This window comes from Salmo salar, unplaced genomic scaffold (genome assembly GCF_905237065.1).
Source record: "Salmo salar unplaced genomic scaffold, Ssal_v3.1, whole genome shotgun sequence".
In the NCBI taxonomy this organism is placed as follows: domain Eukaryota; kingdom Metazoa; phylum Chordata; class Actinopteri; order Salmoniformes; family Salmonidae; genus Salmo; species Salmo salar.
The window spans coordinates 5,001-22,792 of record NW_025548830.1 but is presented as its reverse complement, the minus strand read 5'-3'; the positions used below and the strand labels follow the sequence as shown (position 1 = coordinate 22,792).

At 42.3% G+C, this 17,792-nt stretch overlaps 1 protein-coding gene across 1 annotated transcript in view; it reads left to right on the top strand.

Annotated features, from left to right (window-relative positions):
• Positions 1–5,795: 5,795 nt before the first annotated feature.
• LOC106596127 (uncharacterized) overlaps positions 5,796–17,792 on the top strand; it is a gene marked incomplete at its 3' end in the record, with an annotated part of 13,976 nt that continues 1,979 nt past the window's right edge. The window contains 7 exon segments of the mRNA XM_045712781.1: positions 5,796–5,929; positions 6,793–6,856; positions 9,737–9,784; positions 12,655–12,711; positions 12,976–13,038; positions 15,204–15,266; positions 16,770–16,832. Of these exon segments, the coding sequence (XP_045568737.1) occupies positions 5,859–5,929; positions 6,793–6,856; positions 9,737–9,784; positions 12,655–12,711; positions 12,976–13,038; positions 15,204–15,266; positions 16,770–16,832 (429 nt within the window).

The window sequence follows — 17,792 nt, the reverse complement described above, 5'->3', positions numbered from 1 at the left end:
CAGAGACAGGACACCACTATAATACAGGGAGAAACAGAGACAGGACACCACTATAATACAGGGAGAAACAGAGACAGGACACCACTATAATACAGGGAGAAACAGAGACAGGACACCACTATAATACAGGGAGAAACAGAGACAGGACACCACTATAATACAGGGAGGAACAGAGACAGGACACTATAATACAGGGAGAAACAGAGACAGGACACCACTATAATACAGGGAGAAACAGAGACAGGACACTATAATACAGGGAGAAACAGAGACAGGACACTACTATAATACAGGGAGAAACAGAGACAGGACACCACTATAATACAGGGAGAAACAGAGACAGGACACTACTATAATACAGGGAGAAACAGAGACAGGACACTATAATACAGGGAGGAACAGAGACAGGACACCACTATAATACAGGGAGAAACAGAGACAGGACACCACTATAATACAGGGAGGAACAGAGACAGGACACTATAATACAGGGAGAAACAGAGACAGGACACCACTATAATACAGGGAGAAACAGAGACAGGACACCACTATAATACAGGGAGAAACAGAGACAGGACACCACTATAATACAGGGAGAACAGAGACAGGACACTATAATACAGGGAGAAACAGAGACAGGACACCACTATAATACAGGGAGAAACAGAGACAGGACACTACTATAATACAGGGAGAAACAGAGACAGGACACTATAATACAGGGAGGAACAGAGACAGGACACCACTATAATACAGGGAGAAACAGAGACAGGACACTACTATAATACAGGGAGAAACAGAGACAGGACACTATAATACAGGGAGGAACAGAGACAGGACACCACTATAATACAGGGAGAAACAGAGACAGGACACCACTATAATACAGGGAGAAACAGAGACAGGACACCACTATAATACAGGGAGAAACAGAGACAGGACACTACTATAATACAGGGAGAAACAGAGACAGGACACTATAATACAGGGAGAAACAGAGACAGGACACCACTATAATACAGGGAGAAACAGAGACAGGACACTATAATACAGGGAGAAACAGAGACAGGACACCACTATAATACAGGGAGAAACAGAGACAGGACACCACTATAATACAGGGAGGAACAGAGACAGGACACTACTATACTACAGGGAGAAACAGAGACAGGACACTATAATACAGGGAGGAACAGAGACAGGACACTACTATAATACAGGGAGAAACAGAGACAGGACACTATAATACAGGGAGAAACAGAGACAGGACACTATAATACAGGGAGGAACAGAGACAGGACACCACTATAATACAGGGAGAGACAGGACACCACTATAATACAGGGAGAAACAGAGACAGGACACTATAATACAGGGAGAAACAGAGACAGGACACTATAATACAGGGAGAAACAGAGACAGGACACTACTATAATACAGGGAGAAACAGAGACAGGACACCACTATAATACAGGGAGAAACAGAGACAGGACACCACTATAATACAGGGAGGAACAGAGACAGGACACTACTATAATACAGGGAGGACAGAGACAGGACACCACTATAATACAGGGAGAAACAGAGACAGGACACTATAATACAGGGAGGAACAGAGACAGGACACCACTATAATACAGGGAGAAACAGAGACAGGACACCACTATAATACAGGGAGAAACAGAGACAGGACACCACTATAATACAGGGAGGAACAGAGACAGGACACTACTATAATACAGGGAGAAACAGAGACAGGACACTATAATACAGGGAGAAACAGAGACAGGACACCACTATAATACAGGGAGAAACAGAGACAGGACACCACTATAATACAGGGAGAAACAGAGACAGGACACCACTATAATACAGGGAGGAACAGAGACAGGACACTATAATACAGGGAGAATCAGGTTGCGACCACATCCAAGCGTGGACACTCACCTCAGCGGGTTCTTCTGCCATGTTAGGTAATTTTAACTGTTAAAACACACTGGTGTTAATCTAAACTCAGTCAACAAGACACTGAACAGACCTGACGCGCTCACTCAGCTATAAACAGACGCGTACAGACAACGAACAGGAAGAGAGTGGTATTACTTAACTGTCCACTAAAACTCTTTAGGTCTTTTTGCATCAAAGTTCACTGACGATAATAAACACTCTTCGTCACTGTAGCTTCTGGCGCTGAGCATGAAGAAGACAGGAGGGGCAGAGACCTGCCCAGGTACCGCGGTTGAAAATTAACTGGCTAAAACTGTCACTTTTGTACAGAAATGGTGAGTAATTTCTGTCCCTAGAAAAGGAAAAATCAGTTTGGACGGGTGTAAGTATTCAACAAGTCACATGGACTCACTGGGTGTGCAATAATAGTGTTTAATTAACATACTTTTTGAATGACATTTTACATTTTAGTCATTTAGCAGACGCTCTTACCCAGAGCGACTCACAGTAGTGAATACATACATTTCTTTTTATATCCGTACTGGTCCCCCGTGGGAATCGAACCCACAACCCTGGCGTTGCAAACACCATGCTCTACCAACTGAGCCACACTACTGCATCTCTTTACCCCACACACACAATTATCTGTAAGGTCCCTCAGTCGAGCAGTGAATTTCAAACACAGATTTAACCACAAAGACTAGGGAGGTTTTCTAATGCCTCGCAAAGAAGGAAACCTATTGGTAGATGGGTAAAAATGAAAAAGCAGACATTGAATATCCCTTTGAGCATGGTGAAGTTATTAATTACATTTTGGATGGTGAATCAATACACCCAGCCACTACAAATATACCACATTCACTAAACTCAGTTGCCGGAGAGGAAGGAAATCCCTCAGGGATTTCATCATGAGGCCAATGGTGACTTTATAAAACAGTTACAGAGTTGAATGGCTGTGATAGGAGAAAACTGTGGATGGATCAACAACATAGTTACTCCACAATGCAAACCTAAATGACAGAGTGAGAAGAATGAAGCCTGTAGAGAATAAAACTATTTCAAAACATGCATCCTGTTTGCAGTAAAAGGCACTAAAGTAAAACTGAAAATAAATGAAGTTTATGTCCTGAATAGAAAGCGTTATGTTTGAGGCAAATCCTACACAACACATCACTGAATATCACTATACTACATGGCCATAAGTATGTGGACAGCTGCTCGTCCAACATCTCAATCCAGATTCATGGGTATTAATATGGAGTTGGTCCCCCCCTTTACTGCTATAACAGCCTCCACTCTTCTGGGAAGGCTTTCCACTAGATGTTGGAACATTGCTGCTATAACAGCCTCCACTCTTCTGGGAAGGCTTTCCACTAGATGTTGGTACATTGCTGCGTGAACAAACTTTACAGTTGGCACTATGCATTGGGGCAGGTAACGTTCTCCTGGCATCCACCAAACCCAGATTAGTCCGTCGGACTGCCAGATGGTGAAGCGTGATTCATCACTCCAGAGAACGTGTTTCCACTGCTCCAGAGTCCAATGGCGTTGAGATTTACACCCCTCCAGCCGACGCTTGGCATTGCGCATGGGGATCTTAAGGCTTGTGTGCGGCTGCTCGGCCGCGGAAACCCATTTCAGGAAGCTCCCGAAGCAAAGTTATTGGGCTGACGTTGCTTCCAGAGGCTGTTTGGAACTCGGTAGTGGAGTGTTGCAACTGAGGACAGATGATATTTTACGCGCTTCAGCACTCGGCGGTCCCGTTCTGTGAGTTTGTGTGGCCTACCACTTCGCAGCTGAGCCGTTGTTGCTCTTAGACATTTCCTCTTCACAATAACAGCTCTTACAATTGACCGGGGGCAGATCTAGCAGGACAGAAATGTCCAGGACAGGAAAGGTGGCATCAAATGACGGTGCCACGTGGAAAGTCCCTGATCTCTTCAGTACGGGGCCATTCGACTGCCAATGTTTGTCTATGGAGATTGCACGGGCTGTGTGCTAGATTTTATACACCTGTCAGCAACGGGTGTGGCTGAAATAGCCGAATCCACTAATTTTGAAGGGTTGTCCACATACAGTACCTGTGTATATCCAGTGTATATATATATACATACACTGGCCATTTGATTTACAGTGGATCTGCATGGCTCTGGTTAAATGTGTAACAAAAAGGATATTTTCATAGACAGACCTGAAATTCCAGAGCAGTGATTATTGCCAAAAAAAGCAGGTTAAACTATTTTGTTAAAAATAATGTAGTTATTAGCAGTGGGGCTTATGGTTGTAAATAGCTCATATTCAACCTCGGTATAATTTCACAAGCCTTGAATTCGTTACATTATTTATGACTGTTTGAAATGCAGTGTATTTCACCTTTAATTGTACAAGAGAAAACATATATTTTTTTAAATCTAAATATACTGTATATGGTGAAGTTTGAAAAAAATGTCGATATGATTTTTAGGCCATACCGCCCAAGCCTAAATATTGCTATTAAAAATATAATAATAATAAAAATAACAATAATAATAATAATAATAACAATAATAATAACAATAATAACAATAATAACAATAATAATAACAATAATAATAACAATAATAATAATAACAATAATAACAATAATAATAATAATAATAATAATAATAACAATAACAATAATAATAATAATAACAATAATAACAATAATAATAATAACAATAATAATAATAACAATAACAATAATAACAATAATAATAATAATAATAACAATAATAACAATAATAATAATAATAACAATAATAATAATAATAATAATAACAATAATAATAATAATAATAATAATAATAACAATAATAATAATAACAATAATAATAATAACAATAATAACAATAACAATAATAACAATAATAATAATAATAATAACAATAATAACAATAACAATAATAATAATAATAACAATAATAATAGTAATAATAATAATAACAATAATAATAATAATAATAATAATAATAATAATAATAATAATAATAATAACAATAATAATAATAATAATAATAATAATAACAATAATAATAATAATAATAACAATAATAACAATAACAATAATAATAATAACAATAATAATAATAATAATAATAATAATAATAACAATAATAATAAACAATAATAATAATAATAACAATAATAATAATAATAATAATAATAATAATAACAATAATAATAATAATAATAACAATAATAACAATAACAATAATAATAATAACAATAATAATAATAATAATAATAATAATAATAACAATAATAATAATAACAATAATAATAGTAATAATAATAATAACAATAATAATAATAACAATAATAATAATAATAACAATAATAATAATAATAATAATAACCCAGTTATAATGTGTCTTCTGTTGTATTCTTCAAGGCAAAGACTTGCTGTTCTGAGTAAGAAACTGTAAATATAACTGAAGAATGTAATTTTCAAGTTGTGAAACATGTTAATTACAGTTTGTGTCTTAATGTTTGTTTACATGATTTAAAAAAAAAATATCACATCAATTTAAAATCTGTATTCCTGACTGTCTAAGTTTCCTATTAAACTACATGACTATCGCTGGTCTACTGTCAACAGCCTGAAACAACACTTCGGCCCGGGACACTTCATCATCAATCCCTTTACGACAGCAACATCACTCACTAACGCCATGAAAAACACATTCCTCAACGCCTAAACCAAATCAACATCCTGTTATCCGGACGAGATAACAGGAAGACAATAACAGAGGGCAGAATTGTGGTGACAGAGAGGGATGACCCTCTACCGCAGAGCCCAACCTCTTCTAGGGTCTGTGATAAATAGGTCGCGATCGGCCTGTACGACTCGCACTCAGTAGTAATGTCTGGGTAGGATACCTCAAACCCTGATGGATTATCTTACTGGGACTCTCAGACTTCTGGACAGATACTTGTCTTCAACAAACAGACCAGGGGAAAGGTAAGAGAGATGCTTGGTCGTTCAGACCACACTAACTACACCTGAACAAAAATATAAATGCAACAATTTTCAACTATTTTACTGAGTTACAGTTCATATCAGTCAATTGAAACAAATGAATTAGGTCCTAATGTATGGATTTTTCACAACTGGGCAGGGGCTCAGCCATGGGTGGGCCTGGGAGGGCATAGGCCCACCCAATGGGGGAGCCAGGCCCAGCCAATCAGAATTAGTTTTTCACCTCAAAGGGGCTTTATTACAGACAGAAATATTCCTCAGCACCCCTTGCCCCCATCAGACGCATCCCGCAGGTGAAGAATCCGGATGTGGAGGTCCTGGGTTGGCGTGGTTACACGTGGTCTGCGATTGGACGTACTGCCAAATTCTCTAAAACAACGTGGTAGAGAAATTAACATTCAATTCTCTGTCAACAGCTCTGGGGGACATTCCTGCAGTCAGCATGCCAATTGCACCCCCCTCCCTAAAAACTTGAGACATCTGTGGCATTTTAACATTTTTAGAGTGGCCGTTTATTGTCCCCAGCACAAGGTGCACCTGTGTAATGATCATGCTATTTAATAATATCCTTGATATAACACACCATTCAGCTGGATGGATTGTCTCGGTAAAGAAGAAATGCTCACTAACAAGGATGTAAACAAATTTGTGCACAACATTTTTTGAGAAATAAACTTTTTGGTGCGTATGGAACATTTCTGTAATGTTTTTTAATTTAAATTTCAGATCATGAAACATTGGGACCAACACTTTACATGTTGTGTTTTATATTTGTGTTCAGCGTAGATAATAAGAAACCTTAACCATTCTCCAACTCTTCCCTCGGTACGTGGTCCCCCCTGCAGTAGAAGGATGACTGGTGTGGCCGTTCTAATGTTCTGTCTGCTGAGAGCAGGTTTAACTAGTCCAGTAAGTACTGCAGGAGAACCTTACCTAGATAATGTCATCACGTGTGAGATAATGAAATGGAGAATTTGGCTCAACTCAAAAGTTAATAATCAAAAGTTATTGGGTGCCGAAGGACCTCTAGTCCAGAGGACTGTGGTGGTCCTCTAGTCCAGATGTTCTGTCTGTGGTGGACCTCTAGTCCAGATGTTCTACTGTGGTGGTCCTCTAGTCCAGATGTTCTACTGTGGTGGTCCTCTAGTCCAGATGTTCTACTGTGGTGGTTCTCTAGTCCAGATGTTCTACTGTGGTGGTCCTCTAGTCCAGATGTTCTACTGTGGTGGTCCTCTAGTCCAGATGTCCTACTGTGGTGGTCCTCTAGTCCAGACGTTCTACTGTGGTGGTCCTCTAGTCCAGATGTTCTACTGTGGTGGTCCTCTAGTCCAGATGTTCTACTGTGGTGTCTGTGGTGGTCCTCTAGTCCAGATGTTCTACTGTGGTGGTCCTCTAGTCCAGATGTTCTACTGTGGTGGTCCTCTAGTCCAGATGTTCTACTGTGGTGGTCCTCTAGTCCAGATGTTCTACTGTGGTGGTCCTCTAGTCCAGATGTTCTACTGTGGTGGACCTCTAGTCCAGATGTTCTACTGTGGTGGACCTCTAGTCCAGATGTTCTACTGTGGTGGACCTGTAGTCCAGATGTCCTACTGTGGTGTCTGTGGTGTCTGTGGTGGTCCTCTAGTCCAGATGTTCTGTCTGTGGTGGTCCTCTAGTCCAGATGTTCTACTGTGGTGGTCCTCTAGTCCAGATGTTCTACTGTGGTGGTCCTCTAGTCCAGATGTCCTACTGTGGTGGTCCTCTAGTCCAGATGTTCTACTGTGGTGGTCCTCTAGTCCAGACGTTCTACTGTGGTGGTCCTCTAGTCCAGATGTCCTACTGTGGTGGTCCTCTAGTCCAGATGTTCTACTGTGGTGGACCTCTAGTCCAGATGTTCTACTGTGGTGGACCTCTAGTCCAGACGTTCTACTGTGGTGGTCCTCTAGTCCAGATGTCCTACTGTGGTGGTCCTCTAGTCCAGATGTTCTACTGTGGTGTCTGTGGTGGTCCTCTAGTCCAGATGTTCTGTCTGTGGTGGTCCTCTAGTCCAGATGTTCTACTGTGGTGGTCCTCTAGTCCAGATGTTCTACTGTGGTGGACCTCTAGTCCAGATGTTCTACTGTGGTGGTCCTCTAGTCCAGATGTTCTACTGTGGTGGTCCTCTAGTCCAGACGTTCTACTGTGGTGGTCCTCTAGTCCAGATGTCCTACTGTGGTGGTCCTCTAGTCCAGATGTTCTACTGTGGTGGTCCTCTAGTCCAGATGTTCTACTGTGGTGTCTGTGGTGGTCCTCTAGTCCAGATGTTCTACTGTGGTGTCTGTGGTGTCTGTGGTGGTCCTCTAGTCCAGATGTTCTACTGTGGTGGTCCTCTAGTCCAGACGTTCTACTGTGGTGGTCCTCTAGTCCAGATGTCCTACTGTGGTGGTCCTCTAGTCCAGATGTTCTACTGTGGTGGTCCTCTAGTCCAGATGTCCTACTGTGGTGGACCTCTAGTCCAGATGTTCTACTGTGGTGGTCCTCTAGTCCAGATGTTCTACTGTGGTGTCTGTGGTGGTCCTCTAGTCCAGATGTTCTACTGTGGTGTCTGTGGTGGACCTCTAGTCCAGATGTTCTGTCTGTGGTGGACCTCTAGTCCAGATGTTCTACTGTGGTGGTCCTCTAGTCCAGATGTTCTACTGTGGTGTCTGTGGTGTCTGTGGTGGTCCTCTAGTCCAGATGTCCTACTGTGGTGTCTGTGGTGGTCCTCTAGTCCAGATGTCCTACTGTGGTGGTCCTCTAGTCCAGATGTTCTACTGTGGTGGACCTCTAGTCCAGATGTTCTACTGTGGTGGACCTCTAGTCCAGATGTTCTACTGTGGTGGACCTCTAGTCCAGATGTTCTACTGTGGTGTCTGTGGTGGTCCTCTAGTCCAGATGTCCTACTGTGGTGTCTGTGGTGGTCCTCTAGTCCAGATGTCCTACTGTGGTGGTCCTCTAGTCCAGATGTCCTACTGTGGTGTCTGTGGTGGTCCTCTAGTCCAGATGTCCTACTGTGGTGGACCTCTAGTCCAGATGTTCTACTGTGGTGGTCCTCTAGTCCAGATGTCCTACTGTGGTGGTCCTCTAGTCCAGATGTTCTACTGTGGTGGACCTCTAGTCCAGATGTTCTACTGTGGTGGTCCTCTAGTCCAGATGTTCTACTGTGGTGGTCCTCTAGTCCAGATGTTCTACTGTGGTGGACCTCTAGTCCAGATGTTCTACTGTGGTGGACCTCTAGTCCAGATGTTCTACTGTGGTGGTCCTCTAGTCCAGATGTTCTACTGTGGTGGACCTCTAGTCCAGATGTTCTACTGTGGTGGACCTCTAGTCCAGATGTTCTACTGTGGTGGTCCTCTAGTCCAGATGTTCTACTGTGGTGGTCCTCTAGTCCAGATGTTCTACTGTGGTGGTCCTCTAGTCCAGATGTTCTACTGTGGTGGTCCTCTAGTCCAGATGTTCTACTGTGGTGTCTGTGGTGTCTGTGGTGGTCCTCTAGTCCAGATGTTCTACTGTGGTGTCTGTGGTGTCTGTAGGAGGAGTTGGATGGACATTGTCTCAGACTGACTGGACATTGTGACCTATAACATAGACAGTTTGGATAATTTATCCTCACAGAGAGAGAGAGAGAGAGAGAGAGATGGTGTCTTTACTTCCTGTCCTACTAAACTATCAATAATACACTGTTTATTATTACTGGGGCATCAGGTGAACACAGTATTTATTTTACCTTTATTTAACCAGATAAGTTTGAAGAACAGTTTCTCGTTTATAATAACGACTCTGACTTTACAGGTCCCTCAGTACGACGTCATGGACGAGCTACCCCCTCGGAGAGATGTGGTGAGTTTTAACCAGTCCATATTCTACATGTACCCCTCCCCGTACTCAGAAAGACCTCGTGTAAAGAGAGTACCACTATCTCCCGCGAAAAGCTAGCTATTCACCGGAACGAAGTGGTGCAGCTTCAAGACCGAGGAAAACGTTCCCACTACACTGGCGACGCTGCAGCGGTCTCAAAACAAAGTGATAGTCTTTCATGGTTGAGGGGTTGAGGAGAAATTGACTTTTTAAGAAACAGTTGTCTGTTGAAAATGCCACACCGCTTGTATGATCTAGTGAAATACACATCAACTAGATAGACACGCCACTATTGGTTTCTTCACTTTACCCAAACCAAAAACAGATTTAAAGCATTGCTCAGTAATATACAGACCCCTATCTGTTATATACAGACCCCTATCTGTTATATACAGACCCCTATCTGTTATATACAGACCCCTATCTGTTATATACAGACCCCTATCTGTTATATACAGACCCCTATCTGTTATATACAGACCCCTATCTGTTATATACAGACCCCTATCTGTTATATACAGACCCCTATCTGTTATATACAGACCCCTATCTGTTATATACAGACCCCCTATCTGTCTTTGCAAACACTTGCACGTCAATTGGTGGGAGAACAGTTCTCATAGACCAGCAGCAAAAAAAGCCTTTACATGTTGCTTATGAAATGATGAGTGCAGTTCAGTTTGGGATTATAATTGGATTTTAAGGCTCGAATGAAAGTCCTGCTTATTAAAATGTTTGTTATCATCAAAAGAATAAACTGCATTATACATACACACACCTAAAGCCAGTAATATTGCTATTTTTAACGATGTTTTGCTACAGCCAATGTCAATGAGCATTAGCATTCTAGCTAACAACGGCTACATCCAAAATAGTTGTTTTTCAAAAATCACAACCAAATGATAATCTTAGGGACTGTTCAAGCTATAATGAAGTAATACAAATGTTCGTCTCAGACTGAGACTGCTTTCTTCCTGCATCCGGGCGTGACTTCAGTCTGTTGTGTAAAAATAACAAAAGGGACCTATACAGCCCTGTCATTATGTTACTTAAGGGGAGAAAAAAAATTAACATTTAGCTTTTAAAAAACATTGTCTCTACTCTTACTAAAAGCTTTCATTTGACTCTTATGTATATATACTGTGTATATTTACTATATATATATTCATATGTATATATACTGTGTATATTTAGTATATATATATTCATATGTATATATACTGTGTATATTTACTATATATATATTCATATGTATATATACTGTGTATATTTACTATATATATATTCATATGTATATATACTGTGTATATTTACTATATATATATTCATATGTATATATACTGTGTATATTTACTATATATATATATATATATTCATATGTATATATACTGTGTATATTTACTATATATATATTCATATGTATATATACTGTGTATATTTACTATATATATATATATATTCATATGTATATATACTGTGTATATTTACTATATATATATTCATATGTATATATACTGTGTATATTTACTATATATATATTTATATGTATATATTTACTATATATATATTCATATGTATATATACTGTGTATATTTACTATATATATATTAATATGTATATATACTGTGTATATTTACTATATATATATTTATATGTGTATATATACTGTGTATATTTACTATATATATATTCATATGTATATATACTGTGTATATTTACTATATATATATTTATATGTATATATTTACTATATATATATTCATATGTATATATACTGTGTATATTTACTATATATATATATTCATATGTATATATACTGTGTATATTTACTGTAAATATATATTCATATGTATATATACTGTGTATATTTACTATATATATATTCATATGTATAAATACTGTGTATATTTACTATATATATATTCATATGTATATATACTGTGTATATTTACTATATATATATTCATATGTATATATACTTTGTATATTTACTATATATATTCATATGTATATATACTGTTTATATTTACTATATATATATTCATATGTATATATACTGTGTATATTTACTATATATAGTAAATATTGAGGGGGATTACCATGGGCTACCGGCTAGGTGGATAATGGTTCCTATTGAGGGGATTACCATGGGCTACCGGCTAGCTGGATAATGGTTCCTATTGAGGGGATTACCATGGGCTACCGGCTAGCTGGATAATGGTTCCTATTGAGGGGATTACCATGGGCTACCGGCTAGCTGGATAATGGTTCATATTGAGGGGGATTACCATGGGCTACCGGCTACCTGGATAATGGTTCATATTGAGGGGGATTACCATGGGCTACCGGCTAGCTGGATAATGGTTCATATTGAGGGGGATTACCATGGGCTACCGGCTAGCTGGATAATGGTTCCTATTGAAGGGGATTACCATGGGCTACCGGCTAGCTGGATAATGGTTCATATTGAGGGGGATTACCATGGGCTACCGGCTAGCTGGATAATGGTTCCTATTGAAGGGGATTACCATGGGCTACCGGCTACCTGGATAATGGTTCATATTGAGGGGGATTACCATGGGCTACCGGCTAGCTGGATAATGGTTCCTATTGAGGGGGATTACCATGGGCTACCGGCTACCTGGATAATGGTTCCTATTGAGGGGATTACCATGGGCTACCGGCTAGCTGGATAATGGTTCCTATTGAGGGGGATTACCATGGGCTACCGGCTACCTGGATAATGGTTCCTGCGTGTGTGTCTGCGTGTGTGTGTGTGTGTGTGTGTGTGTGTGTGTGTGTGTGTGTGTGTGTGTGTGTGTGTGTAATCTAGAATCTGTGTTTTGTTTTAGTCTGAACAGGTCGTACAGTATGGTACCTTGGACCAGTTACCCCTACAGAGAGAGATGGTGAGTTTCCCCTAAACTACTAACTAACTGAATTCCTTGTTGTGTGTGACTGAATCTGATAACTGTGTGTGTGTGTGTGTGTGTGTGTGTGTGTGTGTGTGTGTGTGTGTATGTGTATGTGTATGTGTGTGTGTGTATGTATGTATGTGTGTGTGTGTGTGTGTGTGTGTGTGTGTGTGTGTGTGTGTGTGTGTGTGTGTATGTGTGTGTGTGTGTGTGTGTGTGTGTGTCTGTGTGTGTGTGTGTGTGTGTGTCTTGAACCAGGTTCCTCAGGTCCCTCAGACAGATGTTCTGGATCAGATGATCCCTACACAGCTCATCCCTCAGGTGAGTAGAGCTGGTACCTCAGGTAGACCAGGTGACTAGATGAACAGGTAGACCAGGTGACTAGATGACCAGGTAGACCAGGTGAACTAGATGACCAGGTAGACCAGGTGACTAGTTGAACTAGATGACCAGGTAGACCAGGTGACTAGTTGAACTAGTTGAACTAGATGACCAGGTAGACCAGGTGACTAGTTGAACTAGATGAACAGGTGACTAGTTGAACTAGATGAACAGGTGACTAGTTGAACTAGATGACCAGGTAGACCAGGTGACTAGTTGAACTAGATGAACAGGTGACTAGTTGAACTAGATGACCAGGTGACTAGTTGAACTAGATGACCAGGTAGACCAGGTGACTAGTTGAACTAGATGAACAGGTGACTAGTTGAACTAGATGACCAGGTAGACCAGGTGACCAGTTGAACCAGATGAACAGGTAGACCAGGTGACCAGTTGAACCAGATGAACAGGTAGACCAGGTGACCAGTTGAACTAGATGACCAGGTGACCAGTTGAACTAGATGAACAGGTAGACCAGGTGACCAGTTGAACCAGATGAACAGGTAGACCAGGTGACCAGTTGAACTAGATGACCAGGTGACTAGTTGAACTAGATGAACAGGTAGACCAGGTGACTAGTTGAACTAGATGAACAGGTAGACCAGGTGACCAGGTGACCAGATGACCAGGTAGACCAGGTGACCAGTTGAACTAGATGAACAGGTAGACCAGGTGACTAGTTGAACTAGATGAACAGGTAGACCAGGTGACCAGTTGAACTAGATGACCAGGTGACCAGTTGAACCAGATGACCAGGTAGACCAGGTGACCAGATGACCAGGTAGACCAGGTGACTAGTTGAACTAGATGACCAGGTGACCAGTTGAACCAGATGACCAGGTAGACCAGGTGACCAGATGACCAGGTAGACCAGGTGACTAGATGACCAGTTGAACTAGATGACCAGGTAGACCAGGTGACTAGATGACCAGGTGACTAGATGACCAGGTGAACTAGATGAACAGGTAGACCAGGTGACTAGATGACCAGGTGACCAGATGACCAGGTAGACCAGGTAACTAGATGAACAGGTAGACCAGGTGACTAGATGACCAGGTAGACCAGGTGACTAGATGACCAGGTAGACCAGGTGACTAGATGAACAGGTAGACCAGGTGACTAGATGAACAGGTAGACCAGGTGACTAGATGACCAGGTGACCAGATGACCAGGTAGACCAGGTAACTAGATGACCAGGTGAACTAGATGACCAGGTAGACCAGGTGACTAGATGACCAGGTGAACTAGATGAACAGGTAGACCAGATGACTAGATGACCAGGTAGACCAGGTGACTAGATGACCAGGTAGACCAGGTGACTAGATGACCAGGTAGACCAGGTGACTAGATGAACAGGTAGACCAGGTGACTAGATGAACAGGTAGACCAGGTGACTAGATGACCAGGTGACCAGATGACCAGGTAGACCAAGTAACTAGATGACCAGGTGAACTAGATGACCAGGTAGACCAGGTGACCAGATGACCAGGTGAACTAGATGAACAGGTAGACCAGGTGACTAGATGACCAGGTAGACCAGGTGACTAGATGACCAGGTAGACCAGGTGACTAGTTGACCAGGTGAACCAGATGAACAGGTAGACCAGGTGACTAGATGACCAGGTAGACCAGGTGACTAGTTGAACTAGATGAACAAGTAGACCAGGTGACTAGTTGAACTAGATGAACAGGTAGACCAGGTAGACCAGGTGACTAGTTGAACTAGATGAACAGGTAGACCAGGTGACTAGTTGAACTAGATGACCAGGTGACCAGTTGAACCAGATGACCAGGTAGACCAGGTGACTAGATGACCAGGTGAACTAGATGAACAGGTAGACCAGGTGACTAATTTCACCGAGTTGGTTTAAAGCTCATTTTCCTGCATTTCTAGATACAAAGTGTGTGTGTGTGTGTGTGTGTGTGTGTGTGTGTGTGTGTGTGTGTGTGTGTCTGTGTGTGTGTGTGTGTGTGTGTGTGTGTCTGTGTCTGTGTCTGTGTGTGTGTGTGTGTGTGTGTGTGTGTCTGTGTCTGTGTGTGTGTGTGTGTGTGTGTATGTGTGTGTGTGTGTGTGTGTGTGTGTGTGTGTGTGTGTCTTGAACCAGGTTCCTCAGGTCCCTCAGACAGATGTTCTGGATCAGATGATCCCTACACAGCTCATCCCTCAGGTGAGTAGAGCTGGTACCTCAGGTAGACCAGGTGACTAGATGACCAGGTGACTAGTTGAACTAGATGAACAGGTAGACCAGGTGACCAGTTGAACTAGATGACCAGGTAGACCAGGTGACTAGTTGAACCAGATGACCAGGTAGACCAGGTGACCAGTTGAACTAGATGACCAGGTGACCAGGTGACCAGTTGAACTAGATGAACAGGTAGACCAGGTGACCAGATGACCAGGTGACCAGGTGACTAGATGACCAGGTAGACCAGGTGACTAGTTGAACTAGATGAACAGGTAGACCAGGTGACCAGTTGAACTAGATGAACAGGTAGACCAGGTGACCAGATGACCAGGTGACCAGGTGACTAGATGACCAGGTAGACCAGGTGACTAGTTGAACTAGATGACCAGGTGACTAGATGACCAGGTGAACTAGATGACCAGGTAGACCAGGTGACTAGATGACCAGGTGACCAGATGACCAGGTAGACCAGGTAACTAGATGAACAGGTAGACCAGGTGACTAGATGACCAGGTAGACCAGGTGACTAGATGAACAGGTAGACCAGGTGACTAGATGAACAGGTAGACCAGGTGACTAGATGACCAGGTGACCAGATGACCAGGTAGACCAGGTAACTAGATGACCAGGTGAACTAGATGACCAGGTAGACCAGGTGACTAGATGACCAGGTGAACTAGATGAACAGGTAGACCAGATGACTAGATGACCAGGTAGACCAGGTAACTAGATGAACAGGTAGACCAGGTGACTAGATGACCAGGTAGACCAGGTGACTAGATGAACAGGTAGACCAGGTGACTAGATGAACAGGTAGACCAGGTGACTAGATGACCAGGTGACCAGATGACCAGGTAGACCAGGTAACTAGATGACCAGGTGAACTAGATGACCAGGTAGACCAGGTGACCAGATGACCAGGTGAACTACATGAACAGGTAGACCAGATGACTAGATGACCAGGTGAACTAGATGAACAGGTAGACCAGGTGACTAGATGACCAGGTAGACCAGGTGACTAGATGACCAGGTAGACCAGGTGACTAGTTGACCAGGTGAACCAGATGAACAGGTAGACCAGGTGACTAGTTGAACTAGATGAACAGGTAGACCAGGTGACCAGTTGAACCAGATGACCAGGTGACCAGTTGAACCAGATGACCAGGTAGACCAGGTGAACTAGATGAACAGGTAGACCAGATGACTAATTTCACCGAGTTGGTTTAAAGCTCATTTTCCTGCATTTCTAGATACAAAGTGTGTGTGTGTGTGTGTGTGTGTGTGTGTGTGTGTGTCTGTGTGTGTGTCTGTTTGTGTGTGTGTGTGTGTCTGTGTCTGTGTCTGTGTCTGTGTGTGTGTGTGTCTGTGTCTGTGTCTGTGTGTGTGTGTGTGTGTGTGTGTGTGTGTGTGTGTGTGTGTGTGTGTGTGTGTGTGTGTGTGTGTGTGTGTGTGTGTGTGTGTGTGTGTGTGTGTGTCTTGAACCAGGTTCCTCAGGTCCCTCAGACAGATGTTCTGGATCAGATGATCCCTACACAGCTCATCCCTCAGGTGAGTAGAGCTGGTACCTCAGGTAGACCAGGTGACTAGATGACCAGGTGACTAGTTGAACTAGATGAACAGGTAGACCAGGTGACCAGTTGAACTAGATGACCAGGTGACCAGGTGACTAGTTGAACTAGATGACCAGGTAGACCAGGTGACTAGATGAACTAGATGAACAGGTAGACCAGGTGACCAGTTGAACTAGATGACCAGGTAGACCAGGTGACTAGTTGAACTAGATGAACAGGTAGACCAGGTGACCAGTTGAACCAGATGACCAGGTAGACCAGGTGACCAGTTGAACTAGATGACCAGGTGATCAGGTGACTAGATGACCAGGTGACTAGTTGAACTAGATGACCAGGTAGACCAGGTGACTAGTTGAACTAGATGACCAGGTAGACCAGGTGACCAGTTGAACTAGATGACCAGGTAGACCAGGTGACTAGTTGAACTAGATGAACAGGTAGACCAGGTGACCAGTTGAACTAGATGAACAGGTAGACCAGGTGACCAGATGACCAGGTGACCAGGTGACTAGATGACCAGGTAGACCAGGTGACTAGTTGAACTAGATGAACAGGTAGACCAGGTGACTAGTTGAACTAGATGACCAGGTGACTAGATGAACAGGTAGACCAGGTGACTAGATGAACAGGTAGACCAGGTGACTAGATGACCAGGTAGACCAGGTGACTAGATGAACAGGTAGACCAGGTGACTAGATGACCAGGTAGACCAGGTGACTAGATGAACAGGTAGACCAGGTGACTAGATGACCAGGTGAACTAGATGAACAGGTAGACCAGGTGACTAGATGACCAGGTAGACCAGGTGACTAGATGAACAGGTAGACCAGGTGACTAGATGACCAGGTAGACCAGGTGACTAGATGAACAGGTAGACCAGGTGACTAGATGACCAGGTGAACTAGATGACCAGGTAGACCAGGTGACTAGATGACCA